Source organism: Sander lucioperca, chromosome 18, assembly GCF_008315115.2.
Source record: "Sander lucioperca isolate FBNREF2018 chromosome 18, SLUC_FBN_1.2, whole genome shotgun sequence".
NCBI classification, from domain to species: domain Eukaryota; kingdom Metazoa; phylum Chordata; class Actinopteri; order Perciformes; family Percidae; genus Sander; species Sander lucioperca.
In genome coordinates, this window is record NC_050190.1 from 6,717,199 (window position 1) to 6,731,234 (window position 14,036).

General features: G+C 40.8%; 1 protein-coding gene across 1 annotated transcript in view; it reads left to right on the forward strand.

The window, feature by feature from the left end:
* atrn (attractin) overlaps window positions 1-14,036 on the forward strand; it is a gene marked incomplete at its 5' end in the record, with an annotated part of 143,974 nt that overhangs the window by 26,536 nt on the left and 103,402 nt on the right. The window contains 5 exons of the mRNA XM_031310211.2: window positions 3,083-3,302; window positions 7,323-7,508; window positions 9,345-9,593; window positions 10,448-10,585; window positions 13,785-13,878. Of these exons, the coding sequence (XP_031166071.2) occupies window positions 3,083-3,302; window positions 7,323-7,508; window positions 9,345-9,593; window positions 10,448-10,585; window positions 13,785-13,878 (887 nt within the window). The remainder of the gene's footprint in view (window positions 1-3,082; window positions 3,303-7,322; window positions 7,509-9,344; window positions 9,594-10,447; window positions 10,586-13,784; window positions 13,879-14,036) is intronic.

The window sequence follows — 14,036 nt, forward strand, 5'->3', positions numbered from 1 at the left end:
CTAAAAACTTGACTGTTATGCACCTTTTTCGTTTTGTCGCTTGGATGTCTTTGTGGTAGCTGGCCCCTTTTGGAAATGTGGTCTTTTTTTTCTTTTTTTTTAAATCTGCAGGTGAGCTCTGAGGTTGGATTCTTTCACTCTGGGGTTTTTGGACCAGTGAGCGTAAAACAAATCTTCCATTAACAGATTGTTTCCTCAGAGCTCAGACACCTCTCACTCGCTCCATTAGAGCAAAAACGCAGAAATCTATCCCGACAATTGACTAACCATCGCCAGCTGCTGTTTGTGTCATCAGATGCAGGTCACATATCTAGGGATAGATGTGTGAATGATGGGGAGATGTACAGTGTTAGCTTTGATCTTGGCATCCCATTTGTACACGGACATATAACACTCACAGAATGCAGAAAAAAAGTCGAGATGTTCAAATGTGGCAATTACTGAGGGAAACAGCATAAACAGTGATTTGCTGATTAAGTCCTGAATGTATTTGTCTTTGAAGCTCTGTGCTGAGCCTTGTAGCTTTGATCCCACACTCTGTGCTCATGGTTGCTTGTAATGTTGATAATCAAGAATTCCAGTACAAGCTGATGTTTCACTGTACACTGAATGAAGTGGGAGTGTTGGCTCAAATGTGAAATGTAATGTAAATGAAACATGAGCACTCAGCTGCTATGAGTGAAACGGCCTGAATGACGACCTGGGCCCTATTTTTTCTCTGTTTCTGTGTGTAAGTGACTGATAGGAACTTCTGAAATTGGTCTAGTATTCAATGTGAACGCTGTAACCGGCAGCCACAGACCGGGCTGCAATGTAACCCTATGGGGCAAATGTGCATCGTCAATTTGGTCCACTAAAAGTGCTTTATTTTGCCACTGACACACTCAGATTATTACTCTAAGTGTCTGATAACATTATGGAAAGGATCCCTACAGAGATAGGCCTTTTAAAACCTCTTTAAGACCTTTCTGTTTAACCAGAAACCGCTCTGAGGTCGCTAGCGCTAAACCCACCAGACTCCATTTAAAAAAACAATACTTTTAACGTGTATAGAGCCAACATATTTTCACATGTAAATCTGTAAACTATGTGATATTTCAAACAAAACTAGAGTTGTGATGTTGTAAAAGTGGGGAGACAACCCAAAATGGCTTTTCATAGTTTTATTTTGTTTCTGTCGACTTTGAATGAAGTGTATTTTACGATGCTAAAATTACTGTGTATTTGCATGGAGTCTGGTTGCTTTAGCGAACGCAATTTTTATGTTTAAAAAAAAAAAAGGATCTTACTTTTCAACAGAAAGGTAGACCTCCTTAGAAATCCTTTCCATAATGTTGTCAGACACTTAGAATATTAATCTGAGCCTGTCGGTGGCAAAACAAGCACTTTTGTGAACGTAAATACAATTATTACAAAAAATATTTTGATTATTAATCAATTGTTTTTAGTCTTTTTTTTCCAAGCAAAAATACAAACACTTCACTGGTTCCACCTGCATCTCTAATGTGAGGATTATCTGCTTTTCTCTCTGAAATCATTGTTACCAGAATATTGTTGGGTTTTGCACAGTTGGTCAGACAAAAACGGCATTTAAAGACCTCACCCTGGGTTCTGCAATGGTCATGTTTCAAGATTTTCTGACACTTTATGCACTAAACGATTCAAGAATATAAGCAGCAGAATAATAGACAATGAAAAAGAATTGTTGCCACTAAATGACTAGAAAGGCCTATATATAAAGGACACATGTCCTGTGCTAAAATGTGATCCGTACAATCACATTTCCTGAATTAATAAGCGCTCTAGAAAGAAGTCTCTAATTTTCAAGCTGATGAGGAAAAAATGGTTTTCTGGGGATGCACATTTTTGGCCTAATCCCAGCTACATCTGTGTAAACATTTTGGCACGTGTCTACCCTTAAGTTCACTGAAGAGGATAACAAATTCCCGCAAAGCACAAAGAGTACAGTTCTAACGATCCGGCCTGCACGTCAGTGAAACATGGTGTCATCTACATCTGCAGTCCCACTTTAGTTTTCTGCGTAGATCTCCCAGCAGGCACAAACACTGCCATCTCTCTCTGAAGCCACCCATGCAAAAATGTAAGCCACTTAACGGCACTACAAAGTGCCCTGGAGCCGCGTATGTAATGTTTAAGCTAAATAAGACAAAAACATTTGAGTCTAAATCACTAAGCAGTGCTGAACGTGAAGAGTGTTTTCCATCCATACTAATGAAATTGTGTAGATTTCCCCTGTTGGCTGGAATTCAATTCTGTTGTTCGGTTCCAGGTAATCTTTATGCTTAAAGGTAGAGAAGTATAATTGATTTTCTCGGCAATATCTTTTTTAAATTTCAAACTGTCCAGTCCAACAAAAAAATGCTGTACAGACACAGACTCAGAAACATGCTTTACAAGTCTTCTTGCCATGTTTAATTGACACTGCTGGTGCTGTTTAGCAGTCCCAACTGTTTCCTGACAGGATCAATCAATCCAAGAAATGCAATTAAATCCTGATGGAACAGTAATTTCACCCATGTCTGTGAGCGATCGAGCTCTCTTTGTTTACTACTACTGCAACAGCACGGCCATTGATTAGAGATGGGATGGATAACTGAGCCTCCCAAGTGAAGGGAAGTAAAGTTTTTTTTTTTTTTTTTTTTATTGCTGCTCAGTCAGTCCAGGGGACTTTATGTCAGTACAGATGAAATATTGCTGAAATTATTCTTTCTGTCTTCTTCCTTACAACCAGGGCAAAGTTGAGATTCCTGATCAAAAAAACACAGCCATCAAAATCTGTTTTTGACATTGATTTCCACCAAATGTCAAACTAGCCTTCAGCTACGGAGTAACTGGCACTTAAGTTCTCTCTCAACCTTTTTTTTGCAAGCCTTTAGAGTGAAAAGACGACCAAACACCAGAGATACAGAAAAATCAATTAAAAGAAAAACATGAAGTGTAGAAGAAGGCAGTAGTAGAAATGTGACTGAACTTTAGAAACTTTTGAGCAGCGATGAATTTTTAAGAGAACAATGTGTAACATTCTTGTTTTTAACTTTGGCGTACCGTTGTGTGTTTGCAGTACAAGGCTACAGTGACGCCCTGGGTGGGGCTCAGGAAAATCAACGTGTCTTACTGGTGCTGGGAGGACATGTCGCCCTTCACCAACACCAGCCTGCAGTGGCTGCCCGGCGAGCCCAGCGACGCTGGCTTCTGTGGCTACCTGGCCGAGCCGGCGTCCAGCGGACTGAAGGCACAAACCTGCATCAACCCAGTGAACGGCAGCCTGTGTGAACGCCCAGGTGGGTTCACAATACTACATGAAACTACATGGAGGAATTTTTGTTAATTGGGGCTGAACGATTTGAGGGAAAAAATGTAATTGCGATTGTCCTGACAGATATTGCGATTACAATTCGATTTGCGATTATTATTTTTTTAGCTACATAAAGCACCTTCTTCGATCATGTTAAATAAAGTAATACAAAATAAAGGGAAGATTCACTGAAAATAGGACATTTCTGTAAACAATCTGTGATATGGAACATTATTCCAGAATTTACTGTATCTAGAAAAACGTGCTTTGGTTTATTGGCATTTCTTTAAACCAATCACAATCGTCTTGGGCGGCGCTAAAATAGTCATGCGAGAGAAAACTCAGATTGGACAGATAGTCTAGCTAGCTGTCTGGATTTACCCTGCAGAGATCTGAGGAGCAGTTAACCATAGTCCTCAGAAATCCACCGGAGTTTAGAACGCCAACACAAAGAAGGAGGAAGATAACGGACATCGGCGAAAAGACATGCATCCGGCGGCATTTCCTGCAGCACTGGAGCAATCCCGGAAGTGTAACGTTGTGGATATAGACTAAGTCAAATGTTACACCAAACATTCAACTAAATATTGCACATTTCAATTTGTAAACGATTAATTGTTCAGCCATAGGGCCCTATCTTGCAACCGGCACAGCGCAGCACAAAGCCCGACGCAAGTGTCTTTGCTAGTTTAAGACCGACGCAGTTGTCAATTCAGAATCTGAATCAGAATCAGAATTTCCCGTCCTGCGCCCGCGTCGTTTAAATAGCAAATGCACCTGTGCCCATCTGTGCGCCCATGGGCGTGCTGGTCTTACAGGGAGGTGTGTTCAGGTGCATTCTTGGCGTATTGCTATCTTGAGGCAGCGGGAAGTGATCGTGCCATTGACCAACAAAAACCTGGTCTAAAGTCAGTAACGCAGCATTTCATTGTTATTTTAACAGCAAATTAGTAAAATGCGCCTAGGCTTATGCACAGCACGTGCACACTATGCTTGTTACACACACACACACACACACACACACACACACACACAGGGAAGCGCAGCAGCACACAAACATGCATAAGATTACAAATAAAAATATTACGGTGCAAATCCGCCATCATAATAGCAATGCTCCAAGGTCCAAACACGCCTGGCTTTTAAAGGGAATGGGAGATGACTCTCTGATTGGTTTATTGCATGTTACGCCCAAAACACACCTATGAATTAATGAAGACACTAAGTACAACCTTTTTAAACCATGCGCCCGGCGCACGGACCCTTTTTTCTGCCGTCAAACCAACAAAAGTGGATTTGGACACGCCCTAAACGCACCTGCGTTCAAGCCATGCGCTTAGATCGTTAAAATAGGGCCCCTAGAGTTAATGCACAATAAGACATTGTATATGTGCTAAACAGCAATAAGGAGTAGTTTATGCCTGCAACAATTATAGTTATTCATGGTAACTCACTACCTAACATGTACAGCAAATGTTAGGTTAATTACATACCAGACTTTGGTTAAATAGGATTGATTAGTTGAGATTAGTTAGATCAGTATTGTAATCAGAGCATTGGTATCACAGACATCTAATGCCGGGATCAAACTAAACAATCTTAAATTTCTGCCATGATGTTCGTTGAGAGAAATGTCAGACCACGAAACTGACCAATCATAGTTTGCAGTCTTTCATGACACGCAAAGGTAATGGGACAGAAAGGCGAAAAAACACAAACATCCAGAAAGCAAAAGTGTCAACATCCTTGGCATCACGAGGCATGTCTGAGATGTCAAACTAGCTGAGAGAAGACAAAAAATGATGACCTGTCTGTCCTGGCCTCGGGAGACATTCAATTTACAGAATTTACGGTTTTAAACTATGACACCTCACCATGCTCGATGCCCATTTCAGTTTCTGATGCCCCATTATTGGGCTGATATTGTGCACTCTGATTCCAGCATTAGTTGCTGTAGATGACACTTTTTGCTCTCTGGTTTGAGTTCAATTCAGGTTAAAGTTAAAGGGGCAGTCCACTGATTTTAAAGTAAACTAACCATGACCCACTTACAAGGGACGTCGTGTTCGAAAGACGTGGGCCATACCAGTCAGGGAAGGTCTAATGAAAGACTTGAATCATTTGAAATATAGCATCAAGTGTGCTTTGGAGCTTGACCCACGCTGGGGACTAAAGTCAGGATATCTTGATTTCTGCTGCGTCAATTTTGACCATTCTTCTTTATGTGCCTATTGCAAGCTACTCAACTTTATGGAAGTGCTTAACTGCTAATGTAACTGCTACCAGCAGAAATATATGGAAGTGCTTAACTGCTAATGTAACTGCTACCAGCAGAAATATACTAGGAGGTCGAGATGATTTGAGGTTTATGAAACAACTTGTAATAAAAATTCTGCTGAATTGCATTAGTATTCTGACTGAGCAGAAAGGAATGAATTTTGTAAGCTTTTTTTTTTTTATATCCAGATTGCCAAACATTTTTTCTGCTCTCTAGATATAGCAACACCTTGATTATTATAATCCCGTAGAGTTCAGCAAATGGAGCACCACCAGAGGGGGTTTACCTTCCACTGAGACACCCATGCTGAAAATCTTTGCATTCATACTCCAAAGTGCTTCAGTACAATGAGCTGATTATATATATTAAAAAAAAAAAAGACAGATCAGATCCTCAATGATCCTGCTCATCTTCTCCAACATAGTTTCCGAAGCAGCAGCAGGTCAAACGATAGCTATCTGCAGCAGAAAATCAGAACTACGAGGTCCAACAAATCATTTCTGCCTACAGCAATAAGACTATGAAAGACTGAAACTGTCTTTGGTACTTTAACTGCATCTTTGCACAACTCTCTGGCACTTTAATTTCTCTTTTTGGGAACACTTTACTTGAAGGTATCTAAATAAGAGTGACATGACACTGTCAGGAACACATGAACCCTAACTCTTACCCTAACCCTTACTTGTCATGACAAAAACCGAATGACGCTTAATGACAGAAGCGTTATGTCATTAATGTTTATGACTTGTTATAATGTTTATGACACGTTCAAGTAAAGTGTAACCCTCTTATTATTGCTACAAACATATACTATTTTTATTGTTTATTTTAGGTTATGAATTGCTTACTGTTTTAGTGTCCATTGTATGTATTGTGCGTACTGATCATGTTTTAAGGTGTTAGATTTTTTTAAAAAGTCTTAAATTTCAAAATCAAAATGTTAGGCCTTAAAAAGTCTTAAATAAGCTGAAGTATTGTGTCTAGGTCTTAAATCATTTTAAACAGGTCTTCATTGTCTTTCCATGTAACGCTGCCTCTAATGTATCATTTTAAGACGTTTTTTGTTTAGCGTTTAATGTAGTTATATAGGTCTTAAATGTCATTCATAATGCTCTTAAAATGTCTTAACCCTAGTGTTGTCTTCCCGTCGACCATGCAACATGTTGTCCTCCCGGGTTAACGCTTTTTTGGGGTTTTGTGTCGCTTTTTTCTGCGCTTTTAAAAAAAATGTTTTTACTACCACTGGATTCACCACTAACATCAACTTATTAACACTATAGTTTTACTCTTTTTTTTAAAAAAGTTATTCGTGGTCAATAAACCTCAATTTTTTTGTTAAAAAAAACTAGCATTATGAATTATTTTGACAAATAGTTACGATTGAGTGGATAATCACAGACTGTCAAAGTTTAGTCAGGATACTGTTTAGAAACCATTCCATTGTAAAATACCTAAAATTCTATGAAAGTAATCATCTGATCCTTAATTTTACTTGAGAAGAGCATTGTATGGAACAACCCATGTTATTTTTGGGCAACTTGCTTGAAAGAAACCCACATTTCTGATGTAGAAACTTCTTGTAGAAACGGGTCGAATTTGACCCGAGGACAACAGGGGGGTTAAAAAGTCTTATGTTTGACTTGGTGAAAGCTGCAGAAACCCTGGTGTAAGACCACACCAATGAAGTTTCCTTTGACTTTTGACTAACTTCTCGAAAATGTTCCCCAGCCAACCACAGTGCCAAGCCGTGCCGGACCCCGTGCGCCATGAGAAGCACCTGCAGCGAATGCACCAGCAGCAGCTCGGAGTGCATGTGGTGCAGCAACATGAAGCAGTGCGTGGACTCCAACGCCTACGTGGCCTCCTTCCCCTTTGGCCAGTGTATGGAGTGGTACACTATGAACACTTGTCCCCGTAAGGCATCTTATTTTCTTCATGTTTTTTCTCCTTCTTATATATTCTTTTACAGGTTTAATATGGCAATCATTATGATTTTTGTCTTTTTTTAATTTATTTTTTGGCAAAACACACCATACCAAACACACTCCAAAAATAATGAGTCTGAAAATCACTTCCTGTTATTACATCATTACATGTCATACAAAAAAAAATCTTTTTCTCCTGTCATTCAGTCTCTTTTTGTAACCGTGCAGTGTGAAGACTGAAATGAACATTTATTAGAACATAGACGGGATCATTTAAAAAGCCCTGTGGCTAGACACTTCAAGAAGGCTGAACATTGTCCTTCTGCCATTCTTATTTTAAGAGTACATCTAAGTTAGTAGTAGAGGTGCTCCTTTATAAACAACGTAGGAAGTTTATCGAGAAGGAGAACTTTGTGATTAGACGTCTGTTGAAAAAGAAGTTTTGTAAAGAAATCTGTAATTTCAGGGACAATGGAGACAGTTGTGTTCAGTTGGTACACCTGATGATACATGTATATTTCAGTCGGAGCAAAACAGGTCAGCTGAACATGCAAGCATATCTTCACATGTTGGGGGGTAACGTTTTGCTATTGATAAATTAATATTTACTGCTTACTAATGAAGCTTTTCTTTTCACGATATTCCTGTGCTGTTAATTAGCACCAAATTACAGGAAATCTCCTGGGAAATTAGGGAGCAGGAAAATAAGGCATTATGCTCTTCTCTGCTGTGGTAACAGTACATCTCCTGGCCTTTTTTTTTTTTTTTGTAATCTATAATGTCTTTTCATCAGTTGACTTCATTGATCTCATCATACCTCAGTGTGAGAGCCTTTCTATACTGTTTGTTTTACAGCCCTGGCATCGGCATCTCTTGAGTCGAAACTCATTGACTATACATACATTTAAGTGTGTGCAGAGCTCTCCATGCATTATTCCAGTTACCCAGTTCTTGTCCTATTTATTCCAAACAAATTACTGTCGCTGCTGTAGAAAAACACTTTGCAAAAACTCTCTCTCTCTCTCTCTCTCTCTCTCTCTCTCTCTCTCTCTGACACATGAACATGTCGCAGCATACTATTTAAACTTCTGATTGAGTTGCAACAGCTGCATGCATAACCACCAAACCCAATTCCAATCCAAACCCGGCAGGAAAATGAAAGCACAAATCTGAAGTCCGCCCACGTTATGCTTCAGTTGCAAATAATGTACTCAACCACTTGAGCAAATGTAGCGATATTCATCAGACTTTAAAAAAAAAAAAAAAAAGACCCTAAAAGTTAACATTTTGAATAACTGTGGCTCTCTGGAGCAGAGCATCTTAAAATGTTTTTTTAACCTTCATTTAGTCGAGCACATTAAACGGTGGCCTCTCCAGTAGATGAGATGGGGATTAATAATCTGGTTTAGTAGTTTGATAATTTAGTCTCCAGATGGTACTTTGTTTTGTGTATAGCACAGCAGAGAACAATTTTCATTTGTTTAACCTGGCAGGCCAATTAAGTACAAATTGTTGCTTACAGCCATAGGGCTGAGAGTTAGGAATTAAAATATAGGCAAAATGTGTATGGAGAGAAGGTGCAGAGGGTGAGTCTTGTAGAGGTGTTGTGGGTGTTATTAATTTTGGAAAGGCTGGACCTTTTTTACTAAGAACTAACTTACTCTTACCCACCACTCATAGGACAGTAATTGATTAAGTGAAAGCTTTAGTTACACCTGGGAAACTCACTGAGAACAACCTCTTTCTTCACACTGGTAAGCAAATAAGTCTTTCCAGTTCTAAGTCTAATGCGTTGTTTTCTAACTGGTGCTGTGTTGTGCTGCAGCGGAGAACTGCTCCGGGTACAGAACATGTGGCCAGTGTCTGGACCAGCCGGGCTGCGGCTGGTGCACCGACCCCAGCAACACGGGCAAAGGTCAGTGCATCGAGGGCTCGTACCGCGGGCCCTTCCAGACCTCGGTCCCAGCTCCATCCACCCTCCCCGGCCTGCCCGCCAGCCCCCCTCAGCCGGCCCTCAATGCCAGCATGTGCCCCAGCGAGGCCAAATACAACTGGTCCTTCATCCACTGCCCAGGTACGGAAGAATTAGCTCTTAGTTTAGTTTTTTTAAGATAATCATTATGACAATCATTTGAAAATACTAATATCTGTTAATGTATTGTATAAATGCTATTTATTTAAATGTGTTTGTGTGAACACAAAACACACATAAGACGGGATTTAAAAAAAAAACGTATTATGTTGTTATTCTTAATTGTCACATACACACAGTAGAATGTGAATGCAGCAGAGGCCACAGTGTCATGACTTTCAGTCCTTAAGTATGGGTCAGGCTCTGAAAACACTGGATCCTTCACTTCCCACAATGCAACTCAATAGTGTCTTTCTTTAGACGCCCTCTGCCCTCTCACTGCCCATTGCTTTCAAACACCACATGTCCAGTTTGTAATGCAGGCTTTCTGGTAAGACTTTTAAGCCCAAATTGAGATGTTTTTTTTTAATTTCATTGTTATTTTTGGACATTATAAACATTATTCTTATGCTGAACTCCTTGTGATGAGTAAATTGATCCATGTGTAATGCACCCCTGTAATGAAACTAATTATCTAACAACCAGAATATCTGACAATGTATTGGGATTGTTTTACTCATTCATTAAAATTTTAAAACTAACAGAAATGCATGCAGATGACCTGCTATGGCTATTGTTGACCGTTAAACCTGACAGGCATAGAGAATATCAAAGTAACATAATGTATCACATGAGGAACTCAAGGGCAGCAGCAACAGACGGTTCACTGCAAATTCCTTTCTGTACTTGCAAGTCAACATACAAATTCCTTCATGTTTTGGCCCGGGGCTGTTTTATCAAAAAAACTTTCGGTGTGCAATGTTCACGCAGTATGTGTTTTGTTTACTCTCCGGCAGCTTGTCAGTGTAACGGTCACAGCCAGTGTATCAACGAGAGCGTGTGCGAGAAGTGCGAGGACCTGACAACCGGCCGGCACTGCGAGAGCTGCATCTCCGGCTTCTACGGAGATCCCACCAACGGGGGCAGCTGCCAGCGTGAGTATCCGTGGGCCGCTCAGCCCAGCACTAAATCAACCAGTCAGTCTTTGTGCGCACAGCTTAATTTAACTTGTCAGTGGTTTACACTTCAGTTTTATGCCTGCCATTTCCCTTGATTCCTAGATGCACAGCATAGCGGTCCCGTGGGATATTAAAGATTTACTCCACAGCTAATGCTGACAGTCAGTCGATCAGACAACAAATCAATCGTCCATTCCTTCAGCTTCATTTAGCTTACCAATATATTACAGCCACAGTGTATGTTTTCGTATATTTTTATGCCTCCACGCTGGTGACAGCCAGGGGCCGGAGGCATTATGTTTTTGGGTTGTCCGTCCGTCCCATTCTCGTGGACGCGTCATCTCAGGAACTCCTTTAGGGAATCTCTTCAAATTTGGCACGGCCGTCCACTTGGACTCGAGGATAAGCTGGTTAGAATTTGGTGGTCAAAAGTCTAGGTCAGTGTGATCTCGCATTACTTGCCATAACTCAAGATTCATATAATGCTAATTATGACATAATTTCACACAAATGTCTAATAGAATACAATGATGAAAGATGAATTTTATATCCAAAAGGTCAACTTCACCGTGACATCATAATGTGCAAAAATACTTTTCTGGCCATTATTCAACGCCATAACTCAGGAACAGAATAGCCTAGAAATCTAGATGCACCCTAGCGGTAGCCCTGCTACTTGAAAAGAAAGAAGATGGCTGCTACTGCTGCTGCTGGGAACAGCGGTCTTTGGAATCGGCTTTGGCCGCGACTCTGGAAGACTTGGAGTTAAGCTTTTCTTTGAGAAAAGAACAAAGAACGGCACTGAAGTCTTTCTTAAAAAAGGAGGATGTGTTTGGAGTTTTGCCGACCGGATAGTTTAATCTATCGACTACCTTTGCTACCTTCTTTGTTGCTCTGCTTGGTTGTAGTGCTATCCTATTGCGTGCAAAGGGAATTTGAAAGACAACCGTTTATCCCGCCCCTCGGATTGAGCCCTACCAATGGTGAAATCCCAGACCCAACATCTTGATGTGGGTCTGGCTTGTCAGGCTAGGAACAGAAGACAGTTAGGAGACTTTTTTTAAGATAATGTTTTGGGCATTTATGGCCTTTAATTGACAGGATAGCTTGAAAACTGGAAAGGTGAGAGAGAGGGGGGACGACATGCAACAAAGTGCAGCGGGTCAGATTTGAACCCGGGCCGCGATCAAGAACTCAGCCTACAGAAGGGGAGACATTTGGTCGGATACTGACTTGGTGACGCTGATCTCTGGTGCCCAGATTGAAACGGTGGTGATCGTTTAGATCTTCTGTGCTGACTGGTTGAAGATGTGTGTGAAGCATCCATGTTTCACCAAAAAATACACTTCATACTTTTTTCTTAAATTGTCTCAAAGTCTTCACTACATATATTATATGAATCTAGGCAGGCGTGAACGTAAACTGCAACTTGCCTGGTTGATGGAGGCATACAACCGCGAGGCGGTAATTCTAGTGTTTCTTTTTTTGGAGTGAATTCCATATTTACTTGGTTCTACATCAGTGACAGCCATACCCCAGCCTCTCTGCATATCTTCATCTTGTTAGTATTATGCAATCATTGTTTATGCCTTTTATTTCTGCCTCCTGCTTGCAGCATTGCACCGCCAGGGACTTTAAAGGCATGTTTTACTTCACAGCTAATTATTATTATTAATATTATTAGTATTATTAGTATTAGTTGTTTTTTTTTTTCTTCTTTTTTTAAAGATTTTTTTTGTGGCATTTTTGGCCTTTATTTTGACAGGACAGCTGAAGACATGACAGGGGAGAGAGAGGGGGAATGACATGCAGCAAAGGGCTGCAGGTCGGAGTCGAACCCGGGCCCGCTGCGTCGAGGAGTAAACCTCTAAATATGAGCGCCCACTCTACCAACTGAGCTAACTGGCGCCCTCTTCACAGCTAATTATGACATGCTTTATATCAGTTTGACTCAGGAGGCATTATGAGCAAAAAAGTGCACGATCAATACCTCAACCTACAATTTATGATATGGCTTGTTGTTCCACCAGCTGTCCCCCATTGTAACCTAGATTTCTACATAATTTGCAGCTGTTTATACCAGGAGGCTCAGTGATCTTCAAACATGATGAACTGATTTAACGCAAAGGACGGCAAACATTAACATTTATATAGATGTTTATGAAACTCAAAATCCCCACACCTAATAGACATTTGGCATCTGTTAATGGACACAAAAACTGTCTCTCGGGACGTGGAATGTCACCTCTGGCGGGGCGGCAGCCAAAGCTCGTGTGGAAGATGCAGCGTCAAAGTTGGGTTCACCTCTACGTATGCTCAGAATTAGCTCTGGAACCAAACTTCTGGATAGGGGCACCATTGCATTTTTTATTTCCTCCTTGTCCTTTCCTTGGAGAATGAGACATTTGACCCCTATGAAACATTCAGGAAAGCAGAGTTGCCACTGAACGTGTCATAACTGTGTCAAACTGTATGCAGACATATAGGAGAAGCTCTAGTACAGACTTTATATTTGTGACATGGACCTTAAGCGTGATTTATGGTTCTGCTGAGGCTCCTCGCAGAGCTTTTGCCATAGTGTGCGTCGATCTCTTTTAAGAGAATAGCAGGGCCGGCGTGTGCGTGCATTGGGAGTGTGCGCTCTCTAACCACGGTGGGAAATCTGTAGCAGGAAAAGGTAACCCTCTCCTTGATTTCATGTTGTTTATGGAGGAGGAGAACCAGGAAATGAGTCGGGTGAAAAGCAACACTACCAAGCCAAGGCCGAGCCACGGGCGTCGCCGCGACGTGTAGTTAAATTTTTCGAGAGGTGACGTCAGGCTACGGTGTAGGGTCCGTGTCTCCACGTACCTGCTCGCGTAGCCACGCCGTAGATTTAACGCAGAAGCATAAATCACGCTTTAGGCTACGGGATCAAATATCTGTGTTTTATGGTGGTTATGGAAAAACATACATTAACAATTTATGCTCAGACATTCTACAAAAGGAAAAAGGAGCTCGACATTCATATTACATAAGTGTCAATCTATTACCCTCTAGATCACACAATACATTCAATATTCTGTAGCAGTTTATCTAGAGTAATTATTAGCATTCGTTAAATATAAAAACAAAATGGGATGGTATTGCTTTACTGAGGCACTTTAAGTTTTTATGTTTCATGTCTTTTGTTTAGCCTGCAAGTGTAACGGCCACGCCAGCATGTGCAACCCTAACAACGGCAAGTGCTTCTGCACCACTAAGGGCATCAAAGGGGATCGCTGCCACCTGTGAGTTTGACATTTTCTATTCCTTTGTCCTCAACTTGTCTCCTGTGTCCTGCCTAGGAAAATGTTTTAGCTGTCATATTCTAACCCCTACAGTTAAATTCTGGGTGGTAGAATAGTCTTTTTTTGTTTTTCTTTTCCATCATATGCAGTATTTTTGA